At 42.0% G+C, this 14,138-nt stretch overlaps 1 protein-coding gene across 1 annotated transcript in view; it reads left to right on the forward strand.

Annotated features, from left to right (window-relative positions):
* LOC122412007 (midasin) overlaps positions 1-11,418 on the forward strand; it is a 107,991-nt gene extending 96,573 nt beyond the window's left edge. The window contains exons 12-16 of the mRNA XM_043421215.1: positions 133-344; positions 909-1,903; positions 2,170-10,276; positions 10,462-10,702; positions 11,132-11,418. Of these exons, the coding sequence (XP_043277150.1) occupies positions 133-344; positions 909-1,903; positions 2,170-10,276; positions 10,462-10,702; positions 11,132-11,314 (9,738 nt within the window). The 3' untranslated portion in view covers positions 11,315-11,418. The remainder of the gene's footprint in view (positions 1-132; positions 345-908; positions 1,904-2,169; positions 10,277-10,461; positions 10,703-11,131) is intronic.
* The last annotated feature ends 2,720 nt before the right edge of the window (positions 11,419-14,138 follow it).

The raw sequence follows: 14,138 nt of genomic DNA on the forward strand, positions 1-14,138 counted from the left end.
CGCAATTTTTGAAACTACAAAATTGATGATTATTTGTAAATTACTTGCAAAGGGTTCTCTCGTCATTTTTTTTTTTTTTTTTTTTTGTGGCGATAACGTTTGGACTCAAGTTGGAACGTATAAATTTTGCAGTGTCTTCAGGAAGGCTCTTGGCTTCTGTTGGACCAAGTTAATTTATGCAGTCCCGCAGTATTGGACAGACTGAACGGGCTTTTAGAGCCTGGCGGTGTTCTCACTATCGGAGAACGTGGAGTTGCCAACGACGGTGATATCTTAACTATTAAGCCACACAAAAACTTTAGGCTTTTCTTAACGATGGATCCACGCTATGGAGAGATTTCGAGGTGAGTTTAAGTTCTCTCGATAAAAATAAAACAACTCATTATACGACGTTGGATAAAAATCATGTAAAATGAAAAATAGAAAAAAAAACGTCGCACCGCACATTTAAGGAAGTTGAAGCGATATATATAGGACATCATACGAAAAATACATTAGATTTTATTATTCCAAAATAATGAATTGAAAATTTACGTGAATTTTCTTGAATAGCGCTTAATTATGTGTGAAAAATTTGAGGAGGTTTCACCGCCTGGTAATCGAGATATTCATTGTCGAAAATGACAAGGTTAAACATGGGCTCTTATGGAAGCTTTCAAAAAATTGCAAACTTCAACAATAAATATCTCAATTTCACGACGGTGAACCATCGGCATATCCCGCCAGAAGTTTAATACTGTCTTAAGCTTTCTGTTTAAAAAATTTTAATGTGCAAAGTTGGAAAATAGTTTTAACATGAGATACGCTTCAACCTCCTTAAAAGAGCTTTTGTCCTTGATTATGCAAGATTCAAATTTTTTTCTCCAGTTGACCCGAATCACTACATTTTTCACAATTTTCAATTACAGAGCAATGCGGAACAGAGGAGTAGAAATTTTCATGCTCGGTCACAGGGAGAGATGCGAGAATGACGTTCTAGATCTGAAGTCTCTTCTTCACAGTCTTGGCCTCGAGAGATCGAATCATCAAGAAGCTTTGTTGGAAATACACGAAAAAATATCTTCTGAGGATGTGACATCGGATAAGTTGAGTGTCGTGCACCTTTTGCATTCGGCATTTTTAATAAATCAACAAATATCGCGAGGTTTTCCAGCTTTCGAGGCATTCAGGATCTCTTGTATCGACGTTTACGTAAAATCGCGCTGCATTCAAGGAACTCTTGCCAAGGAACGTCTGAAATCACTGATCGAAGAGGCCATCAATCGTCACGACGTTTCTACCTGCACGACCAATTTCTTCGATCTCGCTGCTGTTACTCCGAAGATACGCGATTTCCAGGATAATTCAAGACTCACGATCGTCAGGCAACAAGGATTCCTCCTGGATGCAGCATTGCGTATCCACGAGTCTGCAGTCGAGAAATATGGGACGAATCTGAATTTGTATCCAACTACCTCGCTGCTGAATGAATATTTGAAAATATCGAAAATTCGGGGGCCTGAGAACGATTTCCATATCGTTAAAATATTGCCCTATTTGTTATTGAATTTCTACGAGAATTCGTCCTTGAACGATGTCCAGTTAAGAGAGCGTTGGGTTGGGCAAATAACGTCGGAAACGAGAGACCAATTATCGAAGACGGTAAAAGAACGGAGTGAATTGTTAGCTCGAGAAATAGCTGGATCAAAACACGAATTCGGGCTCGATATATTACCCTGGGATCCTACAAACTTGCCAAATGTCATGGATAACGTCGCCAACCTTGACAAAGCAAATCGTTTGGCTCTAATTTTGTACTTGATCGCTATGAATATGCAGTACGAAACGATACTCGACGATACGTGTTTGGACAAGGATGAGAAAATCATTACCGTTTTCCAGTACTCAAACTCCGTCTATCATGGTGAATATCGTAATCGAATGAATCCAATAGTCATTTTTTTTTTGTATTTTGCACAAGAACTCGTTGGATTTTGCAAATTCAAAGTAATATTCACAGGTTTTTTAAAACGAGAATGCCTATGGAATGATAATGGCTATTTTAATATTGTTTTAGTCATTGAATTATTAATAATCATAATTTAGATCGATTTCTAAAAGGTCGCAAATCACCTTAAATTCAGTAGAAAATGTGAATAGAATTTTGATTTTTCATTCACTTATTTTCAGGGAAACTAACGTCACACTTGAAAAATCAGCCGCTGATAACGAATTTCGTGATGTTTATCGCTCAATTAAATTCTTGCGTGAATTCAATATTCCGGGATGATTCGACTGTGGTAACGAGCGAGGAATACGTAGAGCTCCGAAGAAACCTTGCTTGGCTGGAAAGATTCTACACATTGGGAAAATTGCCGCTTGTCGATAGAACGGAAAAGACGTCAAACATTTATGGCAGTCTCGACGAGACGATCCTCATGCTCAGAGTTCACTACAAGTGGCTCGTTAAATTCGTCAAAAGCTTATTCGCGCTGAGTGGAAAATTCAACTTGAGCAATGAATCTAAAGGGGAGATTGAAAGATTGACTGTGATGATTGAAAGCATTAACGAGAGCGTCAAATCTGTTGATGACCCTTTCAGAAAAATAGCTAAGCGTTTGAAAAAATACCTCGTTATGCCACTTCCTTTTTCATCGGAAACCGGAGCGTTGGTTTATTCACACGTGAAAAAATTGTCCAACGAATTAGGACTCTGCGCGACGGATCGTGGTGACAGTACTTTGAAGGCCGAATTGAAAATAATTCTTTTGCAAAACGACGAAACGGTCAAAATTCGAACAGGACTAATGAACGTTTGGAAAAGTTTCTACGACGATCGTGATTCCGACGAGTCGGTCCTACAAATCTTACACGATACCGAAGAGTTTTGCAATCGTTTGAATTTAGGACTACGAACGCCAGTCGAGATGTCTCAAGCTCTCGCACACATTCAAACATATCGCGATCGTGATCTCATCGATTTATCGATTAAGGTTCAGCTCTGGCCGATCTACGAGTACATATTTTTCGTGCTGGCTAACAATTTTCACAGAAAAATATCCGAAGATCGAGAGATCGAAACGAATAGTCGGGTTTTAGAACAACTGTCGAAAATTCCAAGTTTACCGATCAATTTCGTCGCGCTATTGAAAGCAATTGTTCTCCAAGAAAATGGCTCGAAAGAACGGGATCGTATGAAACACGAAATATTCCCCCAACTCGATCGTTTTATCGGAAGGTCCTGTGCTTTTTACGATTCGAAGAATTTCCTCCGTTGGCAAGGAATCAGCGAGATGGACATGGAAAAATCGATAACGGGCTTTGAGACTTGCAAGGTTATCAATCCTATCGATTCTCCGATTCTTGCGAACTTGGTATCGGAATTGATAATCAACAAGTGCAAAACGGTTCATGAAAAGTCGATTCTCGCGACAGCTCGTCTAGGTACATATAAATCGAGAATGAGCCAATTAAAAACACTGAACGAGGTGTTATGGCGTAACAGCGTAGCTCTCAACTCACCGGATTACGACAGATCTCGAAACGATCGTTTGACACTGCTCTCTTATCTCAAAGTTTTCTTGAACGCCGAAGAAAAAATGGCGAATGAACGAGATGTCGGTCTCGTTTTAGAAACAGAAATGGCGAAGCAGAAGGATAACGTTCGAATGGAGCTGGAGGAAAAGTTCAAGAGAGATTACGTCGAGCCACTGAACGAGTTGAAGAGAAAAACTAGAGAGATTTCGGAATCGTCAGAACCGCGAGATAACGAGCACCTCGAAAGAGCCAAAGCGTGGATCATTCTTGGATATCTTCAAGTATTTTTATTCGGAAATCTTGGCCACATTGATCCGATTCATAAAATAAGTCTGAAACTTCGTTACGTTGAGGAAGATATCGAGGATTGTAGAAAGACGATTTACGTGGCGAGCCTCCATTCACGAATTCGTGGTGACTTCTTCCCCAGTACGAATACATCATCCCGTACGCTTGAGACAAGAGATCGTCTCGTGTCACTGGAGAGTGAGAGGAACGAGCTCAAAACTTGCAAAGCTGTACGCCCATTGAGCACGGAATTCGTAGGATTGGCTAAGGAAACTCACAACTTTCGGAACAGCCTAATGTCCTGGCAAGCGATCACAAAAATAATGAGCAAATTATTGCATGCCAGTGAACAATTGAATACTCGAGGGACCCTCAACTCCGGTGTTATCTCACCAGCCAACGACGGAATTCAAGAGGCTGAAATATGGCAAGAATCCTTGCAAAGATTTGCCGAACAATTGGACAATAAATATTCCTCGGGTTATCCCGATATCGTAATTCCTTTCTTAACAGCAATCGCCCAACTCAGACACGGCGTTCGAATTCTCAGCGACGAAGTTAAAAGATTGATTAATCTTAGAACATGCAACGAGAATGGCGAAGCCGTAGAAAATCTGCTGCACAATCTCGTACGTTTTCCAACCATCGGTAACGGGCAAAGTGATCTTCTGAGCCTCGTAGAGGTTTGTACATCCCCCGAAACTCGTGAGATAATAAACAAAAGTATGAACAACGAGAGCAACGGTTCCTTCGTTTCACTGTGTGAGCAGTTCCGCATGGTGAAAGTAGGACTCTTCGAGCTCTACAATCGCATCAGTCTCGAGGGTCAACTGGACGTTACCTCGTGGCACAAGCTCAATGTTCTCCTCCAACAGATCGTCTTGATCTGGCAGAGCCAGCGGGATGAAAGTAAAAAGCGTGCTGCTGCAGAGGACAGTCTCTACGTGAACAAAGCAAAGATTCAAGGCAGTTGTCCCACCGAAGAGGAAGAAATAACTCGGGAACTTCGTACTTTGTTCCCGACATCGAGGGACGAGGATTTCATGGATATCGAAGAATCGAACTTACCGACGTTGGAACGCGTAGAAACTAATCGAAACGACGAAGAGAACAAGGATGCAACCAGTTCACGTTACGCTGGCCTCGTTACCGACACTGATGTTAACGAAGTTCGCGTCATACATTCCCAAATTGTAAATCACTTCGTCAGAGCCGCTTGGTTGAGGAAAAGAGTGGATAACATCGAGAGAAATTATGTTGAGCCATTGATACAGCGGTACAACACGTTTTCTCTCATGCTCGAGAACCTCTTACCGGCTATGGATTGTCGCTTGAACACCAAGCTCTACACAAGCTTGAACTTTTTGACAGCCGTCACTGTACGCACGAGCGAAGGCCATGCCGACAATCTTCGAGACGCTATGACGGAGAATGGATCAATCATTAAGGGTAGAACGTACGATTATTACAAAAGCAGCAACGTTGAAGAGGCCAGACAATGTTTGCCAATTTTGGAAGCGATCGTTGACAGAGTTGAAGGTTTCCTCAAAGAATGGCCAGAGCACCCGACCCTCGGATCCATCAAATCGATCATTCAGAGGATCCACGGGTTCTCGATAACTTCACCTATCTCGAGATTCCTAACAGGCCTCGAATTATTGCTCGTGAAAATGAAAGAATGGGAGGAGAATGCCCACAGCGGAGTCAGCTTATCCGAGCTGTCGCTATCCCTGACTCAACAAATAATATCTTGGCGCAGACTCGAGCTAGCCTGCTGGAAAGATTGCTTGAATTCTGCTCACGAAAGACTCGCCTCGAAAGCTTCCAAATGGTGGTTTTTCCTTTACGCCCTCGTTGAATCTTACGCAACAAATTCTTCCTTAGAAGTCGACGTCCCAGCAGCTGACGAGACTGTGGAAGTGCCTAAATCAGACGAACCCGTGACATCGAAGAAACTGATCGAATTGCTCGAAGCTTTCATCAGCGGTTCGTCACTCGTTGAGTTCCAGCCAAGACTGGATCTTCTTCACACTTTCCACTGCCACGTTTACCACATGCAACGATCTACCGAACGCGATCAACTGCTCGCCATATTCTGGAACGTTTACAATTATTACAAGCAGTTCAGTTCCGATGTAGACCGGAAAATGAAATCTATCAAAGCCCCGATCGAGAAGAAACTTCGCGATTTCGTGAAAATAGCTCGCTGGAATGACATCAACTACTGGTCGGTAAAAGAGACCGTTGAAAAGACCCACAGAACATTGCACAAATTCATCCGCGAATACGAGACCGGTCTCGGAATCAGCGTAGCCACTTGTCTGCTGATCAAATCGTCGAATTATAGTTCTGAGGGCGACAAGGGTGAATGGGACAGATCGAAAATCCGTGATTACTCCATAGACCCACAAGACTTTGCTTATCCCGGCAAGAAAGTGTTTGCTCAGTTTTCTAACGAAGAAATGAAAAGTCTTTACGAAGCTAACAATCTCATTGCACGAATGGAAAACTTGTTCGTCAAAGCGAAAAGTCTGAGCAAAGAGACCATCTTGATGTCTTCCTACCCAAGCTTGCGATCCGGTCTCGAAGAATTCATGGAAAACGTGATTTCTCATGCAGTTCATTTGAAAAACATGGATATCGATCGGACTCTACCAAAACCGAAGCAAAAAGCACACGCTAAGAGTATTCTTCAACAGAAAAAAATGGCGCTTGCTGATTACTTCAAAACGATGTCACACATCGGCGTTTCCTACAGGACTGGAACGCTCGCGTGGAAAAATCGACAAAATGACGTTATCGATCTTACAGTACCACCGGTCGATTTGTCCGCGCCCCTCCAACGTTTGGACCATGGCAAGGTCGACAAACAACTTTTGGCTCAGTGGGAAGGCTGCGAAAATTATTATTACAAATCTTTGGCACGATTGAACGCACTGAACCTTGCATTTACTAAGATGCAATCTGATCTTGGTATGCCGAACATGGAAAGATGCTCAGGTTACTCCAATCACATTATGCTCATGGCGCATCAACAGAAGAGATTGATCGCCGACTCTTTCGACTCGTACTTTTCGCTCAGGAGCCACGTTGCCAATTTGACGAATATTCTCGATTCTCCTACGAATGGTTCGGGCGATCGTGAATGCTACGATTGTGCCAAAAATCTTAAAAAACTCCTCACCACTGTTGGAAGCGGCTTGGAACAGTTGATGCTTTATCTGCAAGCTTGCCCTGCTGATCCAGGCCTGGATTCAAGCACGGAAGCTTTGACCCTTGAAACGAGCAATTTGGCAATTATTAATGCAACGAGAAACGATCCCGTCTGGGAAGCAGCTAATTCCCTTTTGCAACGTTCTCTCGTCTCATTGAATCCGATCACCGAGTCTTACGAGAAATTGTTTCACGTTGAAGTCACGATTCTCACTCCGGTTCATTATAAATTTTTGAACGAAAGCAACAAAACTTTGTTAAACGTGAAAAATTGTGTTCGGGATTTCGCCAATGTTTTCTCCAACGAGGTTGAGAAATCTCATCCAATTGTCCAGAGCGTCGAATTTTTGCAGTCGATTATAGACGAATGGATGGAAAAATTCCTGCTGTTGGAAGTATCTGACAATGTGTCTGAAGACGTTGGCACCAGTAACGAAGACAAAAGTGGCGAATGTGTTTCGGACATTGAAGTATTGATCACTACAATGTTACTTGCCATTCAGCAAAAATATAAGGAAGCATCGGTCGATAGCGAAGTAGCAGTTCCAGGGGCCGAAGAAAACACCACCGTAAACGTCGACGATGAAAATATAAACGCGAAAGAGCAAGGCGAAGATGCAGTCGAAGAAGAAAACGACATGGAGGAAAACAGTTTTCGTGAAAAATTGATAGAATCTTTGGCAAAGGATATCACGAGCCTGCGATTGCGAGAAGTGCATCAGTGCCTCTTGAACTCCTTAACAATAACAGCCAACGTGGATTCCTCGTCATCCTTCAAACGAAAAACTTTGCTAGCTCGATGTCTACCTCTTCTCAAACAGTATCTTCTCTTTTCGCAGTTTTATTTGAACGAGCAAGTCGGAACTTATCGTACAACCTGCAAACTGTTGAATCTGCAGCTAAGCGTTTTTCTCGATTTAGCCACGAATGGTTTCTGCATACCGAAAGATTTGGATCTCGAGGAAGGTGACGGGGAGGAGACTAAGGAGGGAAAAACGCAAAATGGTATGGGCCTGGGCGACGGGGAGGGTGAAAAAGACGTTTCCGACAGGATCGAGACGGAAGATCAATTGGATGAGGCAAGACCAGCCGATCAGGAGAAAGACAAGCAGGAGGACAAGGATTGCAAGGAAGAAGAAAATGGTATCGACATGTCCGAGGATTTCGAAGGTAAAATGCAGGATATTGAGAAAGACGAGAACGACGAGAACGAGGGTAAGAGTGAAGATGAGAACGAAGAAGATTTGGACAAAGAAATGGGCGAGACGGAGCAAGGAGCTGATGCGCTTGACGAAGAAATTTGGGGCGACGACAAGGATGAATCCTCGAATGAGAATGAGAACGACAAGGAAGAAGACGATTTGGGCAGAGGCGAGGAAATCGGTGAGAAAGAAATGACCGCTAAGGACGACAATAAAAAGAAGAACGAGGATAACGAGCGGCAGGAAGATGGGGATAGGCGCGAGGAGGAGAAGCAAGAAATCAATGAGATGAACGAGCCTGAAGTGAACGACGATCAGATCGATCCTTATCACGGAAATCAACAACCACCTCCCGAACCTGAGCCCATGGATCTTCCGGATGACATTAATTTGGATGGAGAAGAGGCCGACGATAAGCAGCAAGGTGACGAAGAAAATCCCTTCGATATCGACGAGATGAAAGATTGTATGCCACCACCGGAAAAGGAGGAAACGGCGGAGGGTGAAGACGAGCAAGACCAAAAAGAAGAAAACAACGAACCGGAGGATTCGAGCGACGAAGAAGACAACGCTGTGGAAGGCGGCGATGCGAAAGCGACGAATGAGGACGCAGCGGAGGACGAACCGTCGGAAACCGAGCCTGAGAACGATCCCAAGTCTCAAGTGCCGGAGAAAAAAGACGAAGATTCACAGGAAGAGGAAAATGAAAATAAACCTGATGACGGAGCTGAAGAAAAAGCAGCACCAAGCATCGACGATCCCAGCAAAGAACTGGACGCGGCTGATCAACCAGAAGCAAACAAGGATGGCACACGTGACCGAACCGCTGATCAGCCCAACGTCGATGAGCAGCAGGAATCTACAGCCGAGAACAACCAAGACGATAGCAACAATCGTGGAACCGGTAACGCGCAATCAGAACAGCAGGAAACTGGACATTCCGGAGATTCGATGCAAAATATAGCGCCCGTCCAGCATCGAGAGAACGAGAAACAACAGATCGAAAAGCGAAAGAATCCCGGCGAGAGCGATGAGAATCGTTCCCTCGTGGACCAACTTCAACCAGATAAAAAGAAGATGAAAATGATACATTCCAGGGAAGAAACGACTGAGGATAACCCGGAGGAAGAAGGAGCTGATTCGGATGAAGATACGAATGACGTCGACATGTGTCAGCATGTCAAAAGTTCAGAGAAACACAACGACCAAGCCATGGACGCAGCTACCAAAGAGCAGGTTAAGCAGCAAGCTGCCAACAAAGAGAACGAAGAAGAGAAGAAAGAGGATGACGAGTCCATGGAAATTGAGATGAACGTTGACGACGAAGAAGATTTGAAGGAAGAAAAAGACATAAGAACCGAAAAGTCTGCCGAGGTGCCTTCTGCTGGAGAACAGGAGAAGGAGAAAACGAAGAACGATACAAAGGGCAGCAACTCGGAGGACCCCCGAATCGAGAGTGTCGTTGAAACCGAAGGAGATGTTGCTCCAACCACACGAGTTGACCGGGGAGCTGAATCAGCTTTCTTCACCAACACTCTCGAGCCGAATATCTTGTCTTCCATCCAAGCATCCAGCAAACGTATGGAAGTTGAAAACATGCTGAGCAAATGGACTTACGTTCCTTCGACCGACGAAGCACTCGCGGCTTGGAATTGTTTGAGCAGCGTTGTCGAAGCTCCTGCAAGGGATTTGGCCGAAAAATTGCGACTCGTTTTGGAACCGACGCAGGCGACCAGGCTCAAGGGCGATTACAGAACCGGAAGAAGAATAAACATGAGGAAAATCATTCCATATATAGCTAGTCAATTTAGAAAGGATAAAATCTGGCTCAGACGTACGAAACCGTCCAAAAGAGATTATCAAATTGTTTTAGCCCTCGATGACAGCAGCAGCATGGCCGACAACCACTCGAAAGAACTGGCTTTCGAATCCATGTCTCTCATCAGCAAAGCCATGGGATATCTTGAAGTTGGGGAACTTAGCGTTATCAGTTTCGGAGAGACTGCGACTGTTCTTCATCCTCTTGGACAGCCATTCACGGAAAACAGTGGTTCGAGGTAGATTTTTTATTGGTTTTTTTTTATCTACAAGTTTTGTGATTTTTTTAACGTTCTGCGAGACCGCATGATTTTTGAGTTTGAATAATTTTTGAAAATTTCACTGGATTTTTCTAAATTCATATTTTAATAACTCAAAGAAAATCCCATACGCAAGTACTCAATTGATCTTTTCATTTTGGCAGATTAATCCAAGAAATGAGATTCGATCAGAAGAAAACTAAAGTTGGACAATTGGTGGACTTCACCGTCGACATGTTTGATAGCCAAAAAAGCTCAAACGACAATGCAAAATTGTTAGTCGTCTTGTCGGATGGTCGTGGAGTTTTTTCTGAGGGCTTGGATCAAGTCAACGGTGCTGTCAGAAGAGCTAGATTAGCTGACATATTCCTCGTCTTCATCATAGTCGATAATCCACTTAATAAGGTGAATTTTTATACTTTTATATTTTTTTATGAATTTGACCAAATTTTCAATTTCTCAAACTGGGTGATAAGTATTCATTGGCAAAGAATTTGTGCATTTTCAATACACGGTTCAATGACGTCTGAGAACTTTTTGATGCAAGTGTATAAACTTTTTATTGTTGAATGTATTTTGGAATTATGCAAAATTGTAATGAAAAATTGTGCGAATGAATTCGTTAAAAACCAGTTAGGGATGAAAATTCAAGCGAGTAATTCAATTAAAACTTCACACTTCAACGTTGAATTCTCGATTTTTAAATGTCTGAAAAAGTCCATTTTCAAAACTGAAAATACACGTCAACTCACTGATTTGCCATGAAAATACACAAACAACTTATAGAACTCTCTGATAGATATTGGATTCATTCAATGTTTGTTTATGTTTCAGGACTCGATACTGGATATTCGTATGCCAGTTTTCGAGGGAGGTAAACTGCTTGGAATAAAATCTTATATGGACAGTTTTCCATTCCCATTTTACATGATACTCAGAGACATAAACGCTTTGCCTGGTGTCTTGAGTGACGCCTTAAGACAGTGGTTCGAAGTGGTTGGAAAAATCGATTCTTGAGTATATTCGCAATTAATTCTTTTGCATTATTTCATGAATACAGTTTTTAATCGAAAAACAAATTCAATCAGTGTGTATAGTAAATAAATATGAATACAATGTAATACCCTTATTTTATTCTACGAGTTTCCAGAGACTGATATATCCCACGCAGACTTTTTCCAATGAGTGGGGAAAATCAGAATTCCGAGTCCGCGGAGGTACTTTTAAGATGATGGATCAGTCGGTAATCACAACCGTGAGTGCGAGAGAGATAGCTGCAAATTTTGAAAACGAAATTTTTCCACATCGTTCGTCTGATCGAAAAAATAAAAATGTCATCGGATTTTTGCCATCGTGCTGCGTACGATGACATTTTTATTAATTTAATCGGACGAACGATGTCAAAGAGGTTCAATTTAAAAAATTCGAGGTGTGATTACCGACTGATCCATCATCTTAAGAAAAATTGTTTCCGAGTGCCTTTATTCGAATTTTTCTGGTATAATAATTCCCCTCCATTGTAAACAAGCGTTGTAAACGCTACAAGCGTTTAGATGGGTGCGTTTAGAATTGTGTTCTCAACGCTCCCGACGTTCAAATGGTTGAACGCATCCCGCTGTCTTCACTTTTCGATGAATCCAGTGTTATTTCGTCGAGTAATTGAAAAAGAACAAGATCACTTGTTGGTTCCGCCATTTTGTAATCGCACCAAGTCGAACATGACGTCCCGTACAGCACCGAAATCGTAAAGACGTATTTAAGACGTCTATACGATGTCTTCACGTCTAAAAGACGTCTTAAATACGTCTTTACGATTTCGATGCTGTACGGGGTGAACGCAACCAGCGTCACCGCGTTCACTTCAAGTCGAACACGTTTTATGGCCGTTTTCTCCGACGCGGTTCAAACTTAGTTCAATTTTTTTCATATAGTTTCAAGATAGGATGAACCGAGTTTAAACTCAGATTAAAGTTTGAGAAAACGGGCGTTATTAACTTAACGCTATTAACGCTGTCAGCGTCCAAGTATAGAATGTACCCAAAAATTTAACCTAACATCCGAGTCTAGTTCCAAATATGTTAACACAGATGTGGCTCCGGTCGTTTTCTTCGATAAAGAAGAAAAAAGATACGACGACAGAGATTCTCAACTTTGTTGACAGTCGAATAGACACATTTACATGTTTACCAGAAATATAGCAACCAAAATTTGATTGCACAACTACCAAATATCAACTCTGCAGAACATTCTATTCGTAAATCTATAAATCGCAACGACTGTATCATGAAAATAAATAATACGAAAATATTATATCTAACGGTTCATTATTTGAAAAAAATACTTCCATGAAATATCCAAACGTCATCCTGACGTTCACGTGTTTTGATCATTCAATCGGCAGAATAATGTCTACACTTGTAATATGAAAATCATTTTTCATATTTCGCGCACCCATATTTTTAAAAAAATCGTTGGTGTAGTTACTCACGGTTACAGGAACGGGCCTCGATCTTCTTCCTACCTTTTTCTCCCGCGATCCTTGCGATCTCCGTCTTCCTCCACGATCCTTTCGCTCTCCCTCTGCCTCTACGGATTCTCTTATCCTGCTCCATGGTTCTGATCATAAAGAACTTTCCACATATTTTCAACACACTTTTCTTCCAATGTTTTTTCGTCCTCCCATGTTTGGAATTTATCATTTCACCTTTAACTTTTGTTATCACTTCACCGTATCGCAGAAAATCGTAATCGCGATTCATTATCACAAAGTTATATTTCCGCTGGTCTTTTTTTCGAGAACGAACTTGGGTTTTTATTCACCAAAAATTTAACTTTATACCGACGCGAGAGAAAAAAATCGTTATTTAATTGTACGACCGATTGAATACGAAAAAAATTAACATAAACGAAAAAAAATATCCCCATTTTCAGGCTCTTCTTTGCCTACTCTTCCCTAGGTTTTTTCCCTAGAAAACCGTTTTTGTTGCGCAAATAATGGATAAGCCAATATGTCGAGTAACAGAAACAATTGTAGTGACAAAACCTGTACCACCGTTTCATAGAGAATCGAGTGTGCCCGCGTGCGTGCACGCGTGGTCGGTTGCTCGCGTCCTATTGTTAGCATTTGACTAGTAAAAACTATTCGTAATGCTGTACATAGCTGCGGTTATACGCGTTGCGTGCGTTGCTTAGCGTGCAGCGTTTGCAACTCCGACTTATCTGCATGGAATCTTGCCTGCGCGACTTCAAAGTGATACAGAAACTGTATCGAGCTCGGAACTGTGTCAAACTATCCACTATGGAGTAGATTTACTGACTGTCCGTCTTCGCTTGCCGACAACCCCATGGCTTTAGGACCGTGCGTTAGGTGCTTTGCTTTGCGTTGCGTTGCTCGGGGTATGCTTGCATCTTAGCTCGCTTGCGGACACGCGCGCGTGCGAGCATACACAAGACTCTCGAAGCTATGTTACAGGCGTCACTAAACTCTTTCCGTTACTGGCCCTTGCCTCGATACTATTTTTCACGAATTACCAAAATTTTATAAATACTTATTCATGTGCAAATTTTGTAATAATAATAACATCGAGTGCGAGGACTTCCCTATCGGCTTATCTATAGTTGCGTCAAAAAAAGAAATCTCAGAAATTAAAGAAAAAAAATGTATATTAACAAGGTGCGAATCATTATTTTTTATTAAATTTCAACTTTAATATTTCGTTACGTTGTGTTTTCGTGTCTTTTATCGATTCGCACGATCTTAAGTTCTTTTATTTTGTAATTTGGATGACCGATCAGTTGCTTCAGCGAGATTGAATTTTATTTGTTTATCGATTGATTGAAA

The sequence above is a fragment of the Venturia canescens genome, chromosome 6 (genome assembly GCF_019457755.1).
Source record: "Venturia canescens isolate UGA chromosome 6, ASM1945775v1, whole genome shotgun sequence".
Lineage (NCBI taxonomy): Eukaryota > Metazoa > Arthropoda > Insecta > Hymenoptera > Ichneumonidae > Venturia > Venturia canescens.